The 18,328-nt window shown below is 48.8% G+C and overlaps 1 protein-coding gene across 7 annotated transcripts in view; it reads right to left on the reverse strand.

Annotated features, from left to right (window-relative positions):
- The window catches only part of GATAD2A (GATA zinc finger domain containing 2A), a 97,520-nt gene that overhangs the window by 54,643 nt on the left and 24,549 nt on the right, over nt 1–18,328 (reverse strand). For all 7 annotated transcript variants that reach the window (XM_087443425.1, XM_087443427.1, XM_087443422.1 and 4 more), the window contains one exon: nt 5,693–5,780. In XM_087443425.1, coding sequence (XP_087299551.1) covers nt 5,693–5,706 — 14 coding nt within the window. In that variant the 5' untranslated portion in view covers nt 5,707–5,780. The remainder of the gene's footprint in view (nt 1–5,692; nt 5,781–18,328) is intronic.

An 18,328-nucleotide genomic window follows, 5' to 3' on the forward strand; every position in this document is an offset into this window, starting at 1 on the left:
AAACAATGTATGGGATGTCAGAGTCAGAGTACTGAAGTAAAGAAACACCTGTGGTAATAAGATGCACTCCAGGTACTGGGGGGTGGGGAACAGAAGGTGCCATCGGCACCAGAATGATGCCAGCCAGGTTCACCTACACACACCTCAGCTTCCTCAGCTGTGAAATGGGAACAGCGCCCACTTTATCACTAACGCTCTTTGAGGGCTCCATAAAGGTGCTATTATTACAGAAAATAAGAATGCTGCAATGAGAGGCTATTCCACCTGACAGGCCACCAGCTACAGCCCCTCACGGCAATTCCAGAATCTCTGCTGAATGTTTTTGGCTTCAATTTCAACTTACCACAAGCGGCCACCTCCCTCATTTTTGCAAATAGATGTTTTCCCCTGCCCTGGGTGACATGCGTCATAAAGCTCCCAGAGGGAATGCCTGGGTCAAACTCATATTTTAAACTTCTGATTATGGAAAATTGCAAACATACCCACGGAAGTAGAGAGAACAGCACAAATAACTCACCCACCACCCAGGCTCCATGGTCATCGGGCAACCAACCTTGGCCTTCCACACACTGCTCCTTTCTCCCACACCCCACCAGCTTCTGGGAAGCAAATCCTACACAACATGCATTTATGAACGAACAGGTCAGTATTTATCTCTACAGGACAAACCACAATCACACCTTCGACAACTGAACAATCAGTCCTCAATCTCTGTCAGAGTCACACTTGTTGGAGACCTATAGGTCCCCCCTACTTTCCTTTCTATCATACGTTGAAGAAATTAGGTCATTTGTCTTGTTTCCCGCAGTCAGGTTTTGTGGGTGGCGACCCTGTGGCGGAACAACACACCCCTGATTTCCCATAAATTAGATTTTGAGACATGACCAGTGCACGTCCCTCCAGATGCATGTGCGCCCTCTTTAGGGACTGGCAGCCACTGAGGATCACTGTCTGGACCCACCATTTCATTAGGCCTCTGCAAACATATAAACTTATAATTTCATAATTTCACGTTAATTAGCCAGAATATGACAATAGGTACACTGTCCATTAGCCACATGTGGCTATACTCATATAGATTTAAATTAAATAAAATTCAAACTTGACTTCCTCCTCAGTCACACTATTCCAGATACTACATTGTACAGTGCGGATAGAGAGCATTCTGGAAAGTTCTGTGGGACAGCACTGATCTGTGAGGGAAACTTGCCCCTACCCACTATTTTGTTCCTCGCGAGTTCAGTCCACAGAGAAGAGGCAGGATAAATGTTTGCTTCTTTCCTTCTATATACCAATTTTCAAAACAATTTGGTTCCCTAACACCCTCCAAAGGAGACCAGTGAGTGCCTTCCTTTCCTTTGAGCACCAACATGAACCTGTGGATTTTTAACACATTTGATGCTCCCAACTTAGGAACTCGTTCTCGTACACACTCACCTGTCCCACATTTGGCCAGGGGTGCCCCTGTGGGTCCTTCTGACACAACCCTGGTACCATCTTACACAATCGGGCCATTCCCAATGAAGATTTAGAATTAAAACCTTTAAACTTAAGTGCTTTGATCTTATATTTGCATATTTCTTTCATCCTGAAAATTTTGGTTCTTAAAGACATTAATTACTTATTTGTTTTCTCCTACAATATCTAACAGTAAGACTATTGGTATTATTAACCTGAAACCAAAAATAATTCCTAAAAACAGTTAAAGATTTTTAAACAAATTTTCCCTTTATGGCATATCTCACTAAAACATTTACTGTCAAACTTCTGTGTTTTAAAGTCATGTGAAATAAATCCTCTCTAAGAGGTTAAGTCACCAACTTGAGTCACAACTGACATGCACTTAGATTCATTTATTTTGTTTTGCTTTTTAGGGATTGCCCCCACAAACATCTGGCATACTTTTATGTTATAATTATGTAAAACATACATCTGGTGCTACATAGAGAGGCAACCTCAGAGAAGTCTCAGGGTAACCCTGTCCCCTCTCATCCCTCCTTCTGGAGATGACTGTGTGGTTCATTTATGGTTTATACTTTCATTTTTAAAAATACAATATAAGTTGCATAGAACCACACTACTCGTCTCTGTCAGTTGCCAGGCTGTGGTGGCAGCTCACTTAGAAGAACTAGAAGGACTTACAACTAGAATATACAACTATGTACTGGGGCTTTGGGGAGGGAAAAAAAATACAACATAAGCAAATACACATACATCCACATCCCCCCACCTTTCCTCATGGGGGATAAAAGTGAGTGCACTAGATCTCTTTATTCTTCACCTTGTTCTTTTTTCCACTCATCATTTCACCCTAGAAATCCTGTCACCATGACATGAAGATATCCCTCCTTCCCTTCACTTACTGGCTCAGCTCCCACCCCACATGCAGATCCACCCCCATCACTCCCAGCCCCAACTAAGAAACAGCTAAGTCATTTCCAGTTTTGCTATTTCAGAATGTTGTATGCACAGCCTTGTCACAATCCTTATTATTATTTTTTTTGGTGAGGAAGATCATCCCTGCACTAACATCTGCCAATCCTCCTCTTTTTTTGCTGAGGAAGACTGGCCCTGGGCTAACCTCCGTGCCCATCTTCCTCCACTTTTTATATGGGATGCCGCCACAGCATAGCTTGCGAAGCGGTGCGTCGGTGTGCGTCTGGGATCCGAACAGGCAAACTCCGGGGCGCCGCAGCGGAGTGCACACACTTAACCGCTTGCGCCACCGGGTCAGCCCCAACACAATCCTTATTTTTGACAGTGTAGCTTTGGGATACATTTCTAGAAGTGGAATTGCTGGAGCAAAAGGCAAGCAATCCCCCTCTGAGGAGTTGTGAACCCCCAAAAGCAACATATGGCAATGCCTGATTCCCATCAACAGAACGGTGTCCACCTCTGAGGACAAAAGGTCAGATGCTGTCGCAGGGAAGCTCCCACAAGCATCATTCTTGGTATCAGAAAGACTGAGCATCTTTCATACCTTGGTTAAGGGCCATCTGCATATACTTCTGTAAATTGTCTGTTTTTCTATGAGTCACATTCATTTTTGATCCTTAACACCCAGTGCAAGGCCAGTCTCTCAGCATATGAGCAGTGTGTACCTGCTGAACCAACCCAACAGGTGAAATTTGAGGGCAGACACCACATCCATTAGCCCGAGCAGGCTCAGTGTGCACACCAACAACTGCATACAACGTGAGGTGCTGTGTGGGGGTTGTGTGCACGCGTTAGGGCTCTCTGGGAGGCAGCCCTCCTCCCACCCTGCTCCCCCTCTGTGCCCATTGGGTCCTATGAAGCAGGAATGGCGAGACCCCAGCTGACCACAGGCCATGGTTCAACTTAAAGTGGGTGTGGGCTGGTGCTAACCAGAGAAAACCTAAAATCAATCGATTTGCTGGGCTGACTTACACCCATGACAAAAAGTACATGGGCTGACACATCTATAAACCTTTAAAAAATAACCACTCAAGGTTGTTTTTTTGCCTGTTTGACATTAACCATCATCTGCCATGACTGTTCACAGACTGTCCTTGCCCATCAGCCCCTCCATGCACTGGGAGGGGAGAGACAGGGCCTAAAGGAACACCTGGGATGGCTTCCGGAAGTTCTCTTCCAAACCCTTAAACTGACTGCTTATAATGCTATGGCTGTGTCTTCCCTGCTGGCCCTGTGACAGGGAAGGAGGAGGTTTCTTTCTTTCTTTCTTTCTTTCCTTTCTTTCTTTCATTCAGCAAGTACTTACTGCTCAGATCATGTACTTCTGAATTAAAGGGCCAGGCAGAGCTGGGGCGCCCAGCCAAGGACCTAGAAGAACTCTGAGCCAGCCGCTGCCCTCACACATGAGGGACAGTCACTCACCCCACTGGGCTGCAGGTAAAACCTTTTCCAGATGTAAAGTTCCACGATTTTTAAACACTGATGTCTAAAGAGAGCCTATTGACAGCCAAGTGCCAGGCCTACCTCTTCATGGCTGCCCCACTGCATGCTGCCACGAGCACCAGGGAACCAGCACTGTCAACACATGATAATCCTCAACTAGCTCTAGGAAACTGGCACAGACTTTGAGTCACTTGTTGTCTCCAAAGAGCTCTGGGGTCCTTGGGCAGGGCTGGGGGGATGTAAAATGGTGCAGCTGCCATGACAACTGTCCGGCAGTTCCTCAAAAAGTTAAACACTTACCAAACGACCCAGCAATTCTACTCCTAGGGATATACCCAAAGGAACTGAAAATATGTCCACACAAATTTGTGTACACACAAATGTTCATAGCAGCACTATTCACAATTGCCAAAAGGTGGAAACAGCCCAAATTCATCCCAGATTAATGGATAAACAAAATGTGGTCTATTTTATGGAATAGAAATGGAATATAGAAATGGAATATTACTCGGCCATAAAAATGGATGAAGCACTGATTCATGCTATGTGGAAAAACTTCAAAAACATTACACTGAGTTAGAGAAGCCAGACACACAAGGTTGTATATTGTATGAGTCTGTTGACATAAAATGTCCAGAACAGGCAAATTCAGAGTTAGAAAGTAGAGTAGTGGTTACCAGGGGCGGGGGAAGGGAGAGTGACTGCTAATGGGTGTGGGGTAAAGAAAGTGTTCTGGAACTAGATCAAGGTGGTAGTTGCACAACTCCTGAATACACACACAAAAAAGTCACTGAATTGTATACTATAAATGGGTGAACTGCATGGTATGCAAATTATCTCAATTAAAAAAAATTTTTTTTAAATACTGGTAAAGTTTGTTTTTGTTGGGAGAGTGTTCTGGAAATGTTTTCCGGACACCATACTTGACCATGCCCATATTTTCTTGCTATATGCAGGTAAGAGCTGAAACCTCAGAAAACCAACCCCCTAACCCTTGTCACCTACCATGCTCAGCCCAGTAGGTGAGTCCAAGCAGCCAGTTCTCACCCCATGCAGCTGTGAAGCTATTAGAAGGGCATGCACCCCTCGGCAAGTCACCTGCCGGCTGGCCTGTAACAGGAAGCAGCTGACCGACCTGGGAGGTTTCCAAGCTGCCTCCAAGTTCTAAGACATCTCTCAGTTCTACATTCTTCTCCAGGTAGGCAAACCTGGCCCAAAACATCACTGCCTGGGCCCTGATGGTAACAGACAAAATCCCACCCAAGTGCTGGGCTCTGCCCTGCCAGGTCCTGACAGCCCTGGACAGTCTCTACTTGAGAGCCCTAAGCAGGGAGACCAGCTCAGTTTCCCACGAGGCACAGAGCAGGGTAGGGTCGACCAGCTCTAAGCATCAGTGCAGGGAGGCCCTGCACCGCTGAAGGTAGTTAAGGTAAAATTCGACTCATTTCAGTGAGCATTGGGAAATCACAGAAACGGCCAGAGGGCAAAGGCCACCTGGCCAGGATTATCCTCTGCCCCTGATCCTCACACAGAGAATGGCTCATCCTATTTGGACCTGGGCTTTTCAAACAAATGATCCCTGAGTCCAGGGGAGAGCAAATGGCCACCCTGGAGGGGGTGGGCAGGGTCTCAGCAACCTCATGGAGACAGCCCAGCATGCAATCCAGGAGGGACTTGCCTCCCTCCGTCTTCCCTAGGAGGGGACCATCAGCTTCTGAAGCAGTGCTCAGTTTCAAATGTCCAAGTTGCTGACTGAGGTCTGCTGGACAAATCAGAACCTTCATTCCACAGATACTAGACCTCAAGCACTCACCTGGCTCTGGGCATGGGACGCTGGTCCTACCAGCCGGCCATGGTGACAACTATGTCAAAAGGCAACTTGCGTCAACGTGCTGACCAACCTAAAGCAAAGGACAGAGAAAGAAACAGTGAGTTTCCAAGGAAAGTTTCTGGAACGTACCAATAATTTTAAATGTCTCCAACCCCTGGAACTACACAGCAAAATTTTAAATTTCAGCCAGAGCTCTGCCTCTGCTACCTTACACGGCGGGGGTGGGGGTGGGGGCAAGCTGAGGAAATAAATTTTTACCAGACTCTGACATATGACCTGATATGGTGCTAACCAATAAATACTAGTGTCCCAGATGCCATCTTCAGCAATATGGATGGAGACATGAGATGGTACACAGCCACATGCCAACATAATGAACACAGACAATGGTTCAAACTTTGGTTATAACAGTAATGACATTAACAGCAGAAACAGTAATACCTAGCATTTAATAGGTGCTTAGTAGTGAGTTCCAAGTACTATGCCAAAACTCAGTATCTCTTGAATCCCCAAGACAATCTTAGCGGTAGGTTACAGTATCATCCCCACGTTAAAGAAAAGAGATCTGGTGTGTCTGATATTCAGGAACTTGCCCAGGGTCACCCAGGTCTCCCTCTCCAGACATGCCCTCTTCACTCCCTGGTCCCTGCTCCCACACACAGTCCCCAAGGAAACCACCCACCATTCCAGGCAGTGCTGGGTTTGCCCTCGAGAAGTTGAAGGCAGATGTGCCTGGGGCAGGCAGGCTTCACCTCCACAGGGCAACTCGCAGTTTTACCCCAGGCATCATCTCCTGAGCTCAGAATGGCCAGGGAGGAAGGGGCTGCCTGGTTTACAGTCAGGAAAACTAAGGCTCAAGAATGTTCAGGAATTCTCCCAAGGTCAGAGACAGAGCGGCCCCAGTACTTCCCTTACTTTGTGACATCAGACACCCAGTGCTCTGGGTGCAGAGGCTGAACTCAGCAAACCAGCCAAATCCCTGACTCCCAAACAGGGCTGTCAGTTGTAGCTTGCTGAATATTATCAGTATCACCTCCGTTGTCATTCTTTGCGCCCACATGACTACCAGGAGCTTGCTCTGATATGAAGGTTTTATTTTTAAACTGGGTTCACAGTAATTCACAGCTCTTGGACAGCAAAAAACACTCCCACTGGAGAACTTGCAAAATAAGCAAATATCAGTGAACTCTATGGAAAGAACTCTGGGCACCCAGGAGCTCACAGCACTCTCCTCAGTGAGGCCGAGGGCCGACCCTGGCCACCACCAGAATTAGCTCCTGGGAAGGGGGGCCCTTCTGCTGCTCTTTTTGGTCCTATTCAGGCTCGGAAACACAGTGGACACCCTTAATCGTAGTTCTTTCACACCTTCCCAAGCCAAGGCCTCTCTCTGCCATGGAGGGGGAAGCCTCAGAAGCAAGGGCCCTGGGCTTTCGGAGCAGCTGCTCTCTTCAGGATCAAGGTCAACACACAAAAATCAGAGATATTTCTACACACTGGCAACAAACAACGAGAACTCAAAGGTTTAAAAAAATTCCATTTACAATAGCATAAATGTGAAATACTTACAGAGAAATTTCATTTAAAAAAATATGCAAGACCTGTAAACTGAAACTACAATAAGACATCACTGAGAGAAATGAAAGAAAACCTAAATAACTGGAGAAGAGGGGCCGGCCCCATGGCCTAGTGGTTAAGTTTGCACACTCCGCTGCTGGCGGCCCGGGTTCGGATCCCCAGCACGCACCAATGCACCACTTGCCAGGCCGTGCTGTGGTGGCGTCCCATATAAAATGGAGGAAAATGGGCAGCTATGTTAGCCCAGGGCCAGTCTTCCTCAGCAAAAAGAGGAAGATTGGCATGGATGTCAGCTCAGGGCTGATCTTCCTCACAAAACACATACATACACATACACACACACACACACACATAAATAAATGGAGAGAGATGCCTTGTCCCCCGGTCAGGTGTCAATTCTCCCCCAAATTGATCCACAGATTCAAAGCAGCCCCAGTTAAAAATCCTCAACATACTTTTTTGTAGAAACAACAAGCTGATTCTAAAATTTACATGGAAATGCAAAGGATCTGGAGTAGTGAAAACAACATTAAAAAGAGGAATAAATTTGGAGGACTTACCCTACCTGATTTCAAGACTGACTTACTTTCAAGTTACAGTAACCAAAACAGTACAATATGGACACAAGACAGACAAGTAGGGGCCGGCCCCACGGCTTTGTGGCTAAGTGTGTGCGCTCCGCTACTGGCAGCCCGGGTTCGGATCCCGGGCGCACACCGACGCACCGCTTTTCCTTCTCTGGCGATGCTGAGGTGGCGTCCCACATACAGCAACTAGAGGGATGTGCAACTATGACATGCAACTATCTACTGGGGCTTTGGGGAAAAAAAGGAGGAGGATTGGCAATAGATGTCAGCTGAGAGCAGGTCTTCCTCAGCCAAAAGAGGAGGATTGGCTGGGCCGGCCCCACGGCTCAGTGGTTAGGTGCGCGCGCTCCACTACCAGGGGCCCACGTTCGGATCCCTGGTGCGCACTGACACACCGCTTTTCCAGCCATGCTGAGGCCGCGTCCCACATACAGCAACCAGAAGGATGTGCAACTATGACATACAACTATCTACTGGGGCTTTGGGGAAAAAAAGGAGGAGGACTGGCAATAGATGTTAGCTCAGAGCCGGTCTTCCTCAGCAAAAAGAGGAGGATTAGCATGGATGTTAGCTCAGGGCTGATCTTCCTCACCAAAAAAAAAAAAAAAACGAGGAGGATTGGCATGGATGTTAGCTCAGGGCTGATCTTCCTGACACACACACAAAAAGACAAGTAGACACACAAACAAAATACACCCATGCATATGTGGACAACTGATTTTCAACAAAGATCCAAGTATCCTACTCCATGAGACCACATGACACACAGGACAACATTTTCCTAGAGGGTTAACCCTGCAAGGAGGAAGGTCATCTTAACCTGTTATCACAACATACACATGCATTATGGGGTAGAGTGCAATATGCAAGAAGTTTTAAAGTCATCTCAGACTTGCACACTCGACCATGGCTTTCCCCATCTCAGCTCATGGCAAATCCAATCTTCCAGCTGCTCAGATTTTATTCTGGAATTGCCCTCTTGATTGGACTACCCAATATCTAGTTCATCAGGAAATCCTGTTGGTTCTGCCATCAAACACATCTGGGATCCATCACTTCTCACACCTCCACTGGCCACACTGTCCTCCCTGCTAGGATGGAGGCCTGCAAACTGGACCCCCTGCTTCCACTCTCAGCTCGAAACCCTCCGAAGGCCCTGCATCCACTCCGAGTGAAGCCCCATCCTCTCCTGGCCCTGGAGGCCCACTGGCCACTGGCCTGCTTACCCTGCTCCAGCCGTGCTGGCCTCCTGGCCACGCCTCCCACACACCAGGCACCTTCCTACCTTGGGATCTTTTTGTTTTAAACAAAATCCCAGATACTTTATCATTTTAACAATCAGTTCTTCAATCTGCATTCCAAATTGAAAATGATCTTTGACAACATAACTACCATACAATAATTACTAAATATCAAATGCCCAGTCCATATGCAGCTTTACACAATTTCTAAGAAACGTCCTAAGACAGCCTGTTCTAATGGTAGTTGCTAGGGCATTTGTGCAAACTGCTCCCTTTGCCTCTCCCTCCCCCCAGATGGCTGACCCCTCTGTGTCCCCTCAAATCACCATCCTCCGCAGAGGCCCACCCTGCTCATCCCTGCCCCTTCTCTTCCACAGCCCTGGCCCCTCCGTACACTCTACACAACACAGCTACTACGCCTATGGACTTTCTCACCTGTAAATGGCACAAGGAAAGGGGTGTCTGTCTGCTGAAGCTCGATTTTATTTCAATCACCTAGAACAGCGTCTGACACATACTGGGTGTTCGATAAATATTTATGGACTGAATGAGCAGGGACGGCTTAACATTGAAGGAGAACGAACTGATCTGAGGAGCCCACACAGCAGCAGCCCCTCAATACAATTAAGTGTGAAATTCACAAAGGAGTCGAAACCAAGCAGAGACCACTTAGCACCATCAGAACCTGGAGCATATCTCTAAAATAAACTGTAATCGCTTTTCTCTGATACATCATTTGGACTGTTTTGCCATCCACCCTGCACTGAGTTGAGAGAGCTTTTACTGTTTTTATTTCCAACCCATACATTTAAAACAGTATCAAGTAACCCTTAAGTACACAATTACCAACTCATAAGAGACTCTTTCACTCCCTTGATAAATCATTACGGTTTGGCTTTGACCCTGCACCTGGGTACTCCACTTACACACACACACACACACACACACACACACACACACTCTCTCTCTCTCTCTCTCTCTCTCCCCCCACCCCCTCCCTCCATCCCTCTCCCTGTCTTTCTCACCATCCCGACTCTGTGACTCACCCAAACAAAATGATTTCCCAATCTGAGGGAGATCACATTTGATGAGAAGGCAGCCATGGTGATTTACAATGAAATCAAGTCACTGCACTTTGGGCAACAGAAGTCCTTTGTTGCCATTTCATCCTCTTGAGCTCAGGCAAGTGAGGTCGGCTCCCTTTTAACTTGAGGGGAGGAGCTCTGGCCAGACCCTGCCGCTGTCTGGGGAGCTCCGGTTCACTCACGTTGCAGACCCAGAGCAGGGATGGGTCTCTGGAGCCATGGGCACCTGATGGGAAGCATGGGCTCTCCAAGGAGGCCCCCTGAGGGCCCCATCGTCTCTTCTGAGGCCCAGCCCTACAAAAGCTGCACACCTGGGGTCTCACCCTACCACAGTCTGCACTCACCAAACACTTGTGCTGTCTCTAAAATTCTTCAACTGTGTCTGCACCCAAACATTTACTACCCTGGCTTCAATCCAGTCCTGGGAACATGACATTAGGGCAAAAAAGTACAAGATGAAACCCAACAAAATCATTCACCTTCTTCCACCCCTAGGTCCACAAAATCCACTTGTTTCACACAAACTGAGCACCCCGAAGACAAGGGTCACCTAGACCCTCTCTGCCAACAGTCTTAGCAACTGTGCTGCTAATTGTCAAGGAGGGTAACTCCCCGGCTGGCTCTATCAGAAAGGGAGAAACTGAGGCAGGGCAACAGTGGAGCATCTGTGTATCATTTCAATTTTAGTATATGTGCTGCTGAAGCGAGCACAGAGCATCTCAAGGAAGCCCAGAGGTCACGCTGCTCCAACATGTGCTTGGGGAAGGATTAACTTGGGCAGAAGATTTGGTTTTCTAATCCAGGGGTCTGCAAACCACTGCTTGGGCCTGTTCCGGGGCACAGTCCTAGGATATAGCCTTGCCTACAGGAATGTGCACTAGTACAGCTGCTTTTGCTATAAGGCAGAACTGAGTAGTAGCGACAGAGACAGTACAGCCCTAAAAGCCAAAAATACTTACTACCTGATCCTTGAAAACAGGAGGAAACCACAGCCCTAATGGACTGTGCTGAGCATTCAAGGGACAGAGGCGACCCAGGCACGGCAGCACGCCCACGACAAAAGTCAGAGCAGAAGTAAACCAAGACTCTGGCTCTGCATCAGCCCCAGGGGACAAAGCAGTACCTGCTCTCCCCAAGGCACAGAGCCCATTAACCCTCTGTCCCCACAAAGTGGGAGAGAGCATGACTCGGCAGACTAGAGAGGCAAAGAATCAGCCCCACGAGGGCCAAGGAGCCAACAGTAAGGCCACTGCACAAGCCCATCCGTGGCAACCACAGCTGGCTGGTCTCCACTGTCAAGCCGAGGTATCCACTGGGGTATCAGCCACTATGTGCCCTCCAGGCCCCTGGTCTGCCCCTACCTGTCCTCCCTCAGCCACGATAACCACAGACTGAGGGACAGATCGTCCATTCCCCACACCGTGCAAATGCAGCTGTTTCCAAAGCCCCTTAAAACGCCCCAATGCTTACACCACCTCACCATGGCCTTCAAGGCCCTGCCTGCTTTAGGCTCAGGTGACCCTCTGGAGTCATCTGGCATGCACGTATGTACATTTACGTACACACAAAGCAACCTCTTAGCTCCAAACACATTGGCCTCGCCTTGGTTCTTCACATCTGCCTGCCTCCACCACCAGGCCTTTGCATATGCTGTTCCCACCACTGGAAAAGCCTTTCCTTCCTCCCACTCATCCTTCAGACTCAAGCATCTATTACTCCGGCATACTCTCCCTAACCAGCCCCTCCTCAGCCCCCTTCTATCCTTGAGGACTACAGCCCCATCCCTTGGCACAGCAGATCTTGAAATCTGACATCTAGCATCTCATTAGGTTCTCTTCCCCAAACACTCTACGTTCCACAAGAGAAAGGGCTCTTGGCTCATCTCCTTATCCAAAGCCCAACGGGGCACAGAGGAGGAAATGGCGAAATGGCATCCTCGGTAAGTTATAAATACCCAACCACTGTGATTCCACAACAGACTTGAGGCAAAAACATAATATAAATATAAACTCTATCCTTAATTAGAATACCAAGTCAACACCAGGAAGAAGCAATGTGGAGATAGGCAAGGCCACAGCACCGCCACAGCCACCACCACCCCTCACCCCCAGGGGTGGCCTCTCCTCACCTCACTCACAGGGCTGTTGGGAGAAAGGAGGTTCCAGAGGCCTCAGCAGCCTGTGTCTGGAAGGACCTCCCCCCACCACCACTGAGAAGCATGAGCTACCCCAGCGCCCGTGCGCCCACACTCCCCTCCTCCCATCCTCCAGCCAAGATTCCATATCCCACTCTACAACACCCAGTGAAGGTCCTTTCAACAGACCCCTGCCCCCTCCAAGGCTCGACTCCACCACATCCCTCCTTTCTCCTGGGCATTCCAGGAGTCCCTCCCTTTCACGTCACCAAACCATCCCAAATGTTCCAGCACTTCCTCCTGATGAATCAGGAGCAGCTGCTCAGCCCAGACCCTCCAAAGCCAATTGTGCCTGTGGGAGGCCGTCTGCCTGCCTGGCCCCTTGGGCTTCAAGACCATCCTCAGGAGCAAGTGACAGGCCCTGGCACCATGCAGACTCTCAGACAGAAGCAACTAGTTCTTTTTTTTTTTTTTTTAAAGATTTTTTATTTATTTATTTCTTTTTCCCCCAAAGCCCCAGTACATAGTTGTCTGTCATAGCTGCACATCCTTCTAGTTGCTGTATGTGGGATGCGGCCTCAGCATGGCTGGAGGAGCGGTGCCTCGGTGCGCACCCGGGATCCGAACCCGGGCCGCCGGCAGCGGAGAGCACGCACTTAACCGCCAAGCCACAGGGCCGGCCCAGAAGCAACTAGTTCTTACTTTTACTACTGTGATTACTATTGTTCCTCAAAATATTTCGACTCCTATCTCAAGGTTCCTTGCAGTATTGCTCCCAGCAGCTGCCTGGGCAGTCCTCTCGGCAATTCAAAACTTCAGATAAACCCCCGTATTTAAAATGTCTCAGGGGGGCCGGCCCCGTGGCTTAGTGGTTAAGTGCACGCGCTCCGCTGCTGGCGGCCCAGGTTCGGATCCCGGGCGCGCACTGACACACTGCTTCTCCGGCCATGCTGAGGCCGGGTCCCACATACAGCAACTAGAAGGATGTGCAGCTATGACATACAACTATCTAGTGGGGCTTTGGGGCAAAAAATAAATAAATAAAATTATAAAATAAAATAAAATGTCCCAGGAATCAAATGTCCACATCTAGACAAGTCTGAAACTTTGGGAAGTCTCTGAACTGTTAAAGTGTTTAGCACTGAGGATGCTTGGTGCATTACAATATTAAAGGACATCCTGAAGAAAATGTCACAAGAACAAAAGAGGAAATACTCTGTTAATAAGAAGAACATAGGAACTACTGTCTCCCTTCTGTACACACATACCAATATGTGCCGTATTAAGGGAACTCGCTGACAAAGAGGCACGAGAAAACAAGGAACACCTTCAATCTCCACACCAAGCACTGGAGCAGAGAAGACCAAAGATGTTCCTGGACACTGCTCTCCTGGAGTCCTGTGTCACCCACCAAGCTGGAGGAAGTGCATCCAGGCCCCGCCCCTCTGGGGACCAAAGAATACCCACGGAACCTCTGTGCTCCAACACTCCTAAGATGATATTACAATGAGCCTTCTGGAACCACACATATCCTTTTTTTTTTTAATCCCATATTTTCTGGCACAAAGTGGGCCATCAAAATGTGAGTGCCTTTATTCCATTCTCCCTAAGCTAACTCTTGGAGGATAAAATATATGCTCTCATAAGGATGCAGGATATTTCTGAATTCATGAAGGTTCAACTTTTTTTTTATCGTGGTAAAAAAATACCATAAAATTCACCATCTTAGCCATTTTTACGTGTACAGTTCAGCGGTGTTAAGTACATTCACACTGTTGTGCAGCCAACACCCCCATCCATCTCCACAACTTTTTCACGTTGCAAAACTGAAATTCCGCCCCCAACAAACACTAACTCCCCATTCCCTCCCCCCAACCCCCTGGTAACTACCATTTCATTTTCTGTCTCTATGAATTTGACTGTTCTAGGTGCCTCATATAAGTGGAATCATGCAGTATTTGTCCATTTGTGTCTGGCTTATTTCACTTAGCACACTGTCTCTTCAAGGTAGAACCACACACATCATTTTAACTGTTTGAGGCCAAAGTGTGTACAGAACAAAGCCCACAGCCAAAAGTATGGCTCTAGAACCCTGCTTCCCAATCCAGCCACGTCCCTGACATGCTCCACCATCAACCAGTCCTTCTCTGCCTGGAGTTCCTCGCCTAGTCTGGCTTGGGCAAGCAGGTGCTCTCCTTTGCAAACATACGTGGTCCTGTGTGACCTATGACTACAAAACACGCAGAGAGTCTTCCTGGGATGACTAACAAGGGGGAAGGTTGGGCAGGGGGCAGCTGGGTCTCTAGGATGAGCTGAAACAGGAAAATTTGGGAGTGAGGATCACAAAAAGCCCCACCTGCAGAAGACATCGCTTCCATCGTAGCAGGTGGCCAAGAAGAGGTTCCAACAGCAGCCAGCCCCATTCCCAAGAACGCACCAGCCAGGTGGCCTCCGTGTCGTGCAGCATCTCAACCAGCTGTATTATTAGCTTTATAGCTGACTGCTGGGTTGTGTTTATTTTCATGTCAAGAAATAAAACCTCCAGCCATTCTATTCTTGTGGCAAGTTTTCTTGAGTTTGTTTTTAAAGAAGCAATACCTTACTTATCACATAGGCAACCTCCTAGCAAGGCAAGAATCCTTCTTTCACCAATGGACAGGGTGTCCTCCGTTGCCTCCGAGGGGTCCCGGGCCCTGACCACAGGCGCCGTGTGCTGCCTCAACCCAGGTCCACGTGGCCTCAGGCCTAGATGTACCACGAGAGCACCATCAGCAATGCCATCCGCTCAGTCCAGAGTTTACAACCCCACCAGCTATCTTCAAACAGGCGGTCCTGGTGAATAAGCAGCTAGATCTGATGCAATCTCATAACCTACTGCAGGTGCTCCCCACAAGTTTAAGAACCATATCTTACTTTCCAGGATATTTTTCTCTGGAAGGGAGAAGGGAAAACTTTTGTTGTTGTTCAAGAGCACCCAGAGGGAGCAGCGTCCTGAGGCTGGCCCCACTGTATACAAATGAAGACCTAGGCCTAGAGGAAAAGAACTGCCCAGTCCTGAGAGCCAAACAAAACTCACTCACAGTAATTCACATAACTTATCCTTGTAACGTTCAAGATCTGACTGACTATTCTGGTCAGTTGGCAGCAGCAGATAGGATGGCAGAAATCTCACCAAGAATGTAAATGGGGGAGGACTCCAGTTTCCACCTGTACCCTGCCCCCCGCCCCCCAGCTGCCTGCTCACTGCTGAGGAAAGCGCCCACCAGCCATCCCAGTGCAGCTGGATGGACCTGGAGCCTCAGGTGGTCTCCACCACCTTGATCCCCAAGAAGGGTCTCATCCTCCAGGCTGGCGACAGGAGACCAGGAACAAGTCACTGAGATCTCTGTAAGCTGGTAGTTCCCAGAACACTAAACGGTCCACCAAGATCCAAATCAGGAGCAGCTAGTGAGTACCCAGGCAGGCACAGGGTCAGCGTCATCCACCCACAAACCTCCCAAATGCCCCCAAGCCAAGCTTCAGACAGGAGGGTGGACTTGGTAGAATTCTAGAAATTCAGTCTGAAACTAGGTCTTCAAATACAAAACCTACAACCATCTGACCAACCAAGCTTCCCTAAGGAAGAGAATTCAGTTTCTGTGACCATCAGGGACTGAGTCAATCAATCAACACCATCTGGTAACTTCTCAAACATGGCTGGAACTGTCCACCAACCATGCCGTGACACCAACAGCCCTGACAGGCCACGTGGTCAACCCAGGGGTCCCATGGCTTTGCCACTAGGTCCAGGCCAATCAGCTAGTTCCCAGTCCCAGACACTTCATCACTGCGGCAAACTCTAAGAATGCACCGCAGTGATCACAAAAATCGCCTGATTGACTGTAAAATGCTGCAAAGGGCAAAGGAAGAATCTATAAGCATGGCAGCATCCCTCAGTAAATCCTGACTCGTACTACACATACCAATTAAGACCAAATTGAAAACGACATGAACAGACACTACACCTTTCCAACAATAAAAGTATGATTAGAGGGGCTCCTCGAGGAGGGTGTTTCACAGAACTGTCAACTGTCCTCACCGCCCCAGCCCTCAGAGGGTAAACTGAGGCTGAGAAGGAGGAAGCAGAGCCTCCCTGAGGTCTCAGACAAGGTGGGAGGAGGTGAGGGTACACTGCACCTGGCTTCACTTGGCCGTCAAGAGCTTCCCAGTACCCTGCATGGACACGTCCCATCACTTTATCCTCATAGAGAGGAGGTGCTGGTGGGCCTGAGGCCTGCTGGCTAGAGGGAGTTCTGTTTGATGCAGCCAAAGAGCCAGCATCTAGGGAGCAAGTTGGAAGGAAACTGTGCTGGGGGTCAGACCTGGAGAACCCCATTCCAAGAGGAGTGAGGCAGCAAAAGCCAAACTGACTCCACAGAAGCTTTAGAAGAGCGAAGGGCCTGCCTCCAGGGTGCGATGGTGAGGCCCCACAATACGTCTGCCACTTCTGCCTGGAGTCCAAGTTTTCCTCGCTGGTAAGAGGTTTTAGTACTAAAACTGATGTGTTATGAGGTGCAACGCAAATGTCAGTGAATCTCTGCCTTAAAATAAGAAGGCCTCAAGAAATCTGTGAGGGCCACACAGGTGCAGCATGTGCCCTCAGTGAGACTTCATCTGTGCCTGACTCACTCCAGAGTAAGCTCAGGGCCCCACAAAAAGCAGGACTCTGCCACACAAAGCCCACATCCACCACAGACTGGAACATTTTTCTTCTGCCTGCACACACCAGAGTGACTGCAGAGTGTCAGGCTACACTCAGGTAGGGCCAGCACACACACACATATGCACATGTAGGGTCACCACACACACAGATACACAAGCACATGTGCACATATGCATACACACACTCACAGGGCCAGCACACGTGCACACACAGGACCAATACATTCAGGCCACCATACAGACATACACGGGGCCAGCACACTTTGTCCTCCAGGCAAAGGTGCACTTCTAAGCCATCGGCTGTTGAAAACACAGACCATACATCCCAGAGAAACAGTGTCCTAAGTAGGGTCAAGTTCCCAAGTGACCCACAAAGTCCACTCCACTCCACTCCAGTGTCTCTGAAGCACAGTCCTGCCAAGACAACCCAACTCCAAGCAAGACATCCCCTGGGAAGTCGTGCAGGGTTCCAGGCCACCAGCCCTCCTTGCAGGGAGGCTGCAAGGCTGGCACAGGCTAGAAGGGGCAAGGAGGGGCAGGGTCATGAGGTCAGGGGCATTCACTCACCTAAGCCTTTACTGCACCAGCCTTGCAGGGTATCCTCCTGCCTCCTCTGTGGCCCACCCCACTGCCCTGCTCTGCCTCCAGCTGCCACACATAGACCCAGGTCCTACCTAACCATCTAGCACCAAGATCCAGCCTGAGACCCAGGCTCTGCAGGCCTGTGCCCAGGACCCCAGTGACACTGCCAGGGCGACGGCTCTGCTGTCCCCATGGTCTAGGCCTCCTTCTGAATGTTCATCAGGCTTTGGTGGGGTAGGAGGGGGAGAGCCTGACTCTTCACTGAGAAACCTACAGCTAGACACACAAATTCAAACTGCTACAGAAAAGCCCACTGACTACAACTTCAGGGACATCAAGAAAATCATCTTTAACATCTTGACAAGAGATTTTGTTACCAAAGGAGGAAAAGTGTAACAGTGGCTAACAATTACTGAGTTCTTTATTTGGTGCCAGGCACGGTGCCAGCACTTTACATGCCTGATTTCATTTAATCCTCATAACCACAGAACAAGGTACTGCCAATGTTACCCACACTTCACACGGGTACTGCCATTATTACCCACAGTTTGCAGAGGGTACTGCCAACGTTACTCACACTTAACATGAGGGACTGCCAATGTCACCCACACTTCACACAAGGGACTGCCATTGATGCCCACACTTGACTGATGAGAAAAACTGAGGCTGAGAGAAGTCAAAGCAATTGGCCAGGGTCACAGGGTTAAGAAGTC

Source organism: Ceratotherium simum, chromosome 18, assembly GCF_057802395.1.
Source record: "Ceratotherium simum simum isolate JZ-2026a chromosome 18, ASM5780239v1, whole genome shotgun sequence".
Taxonomy (NCBI): domain Eukaryota; kingdom Metazoa; phylum Chordata; class Mammalia; order Perissodactyla; family Rhinocerotidae; genus Ceratotherium; species Ceratotherium simum.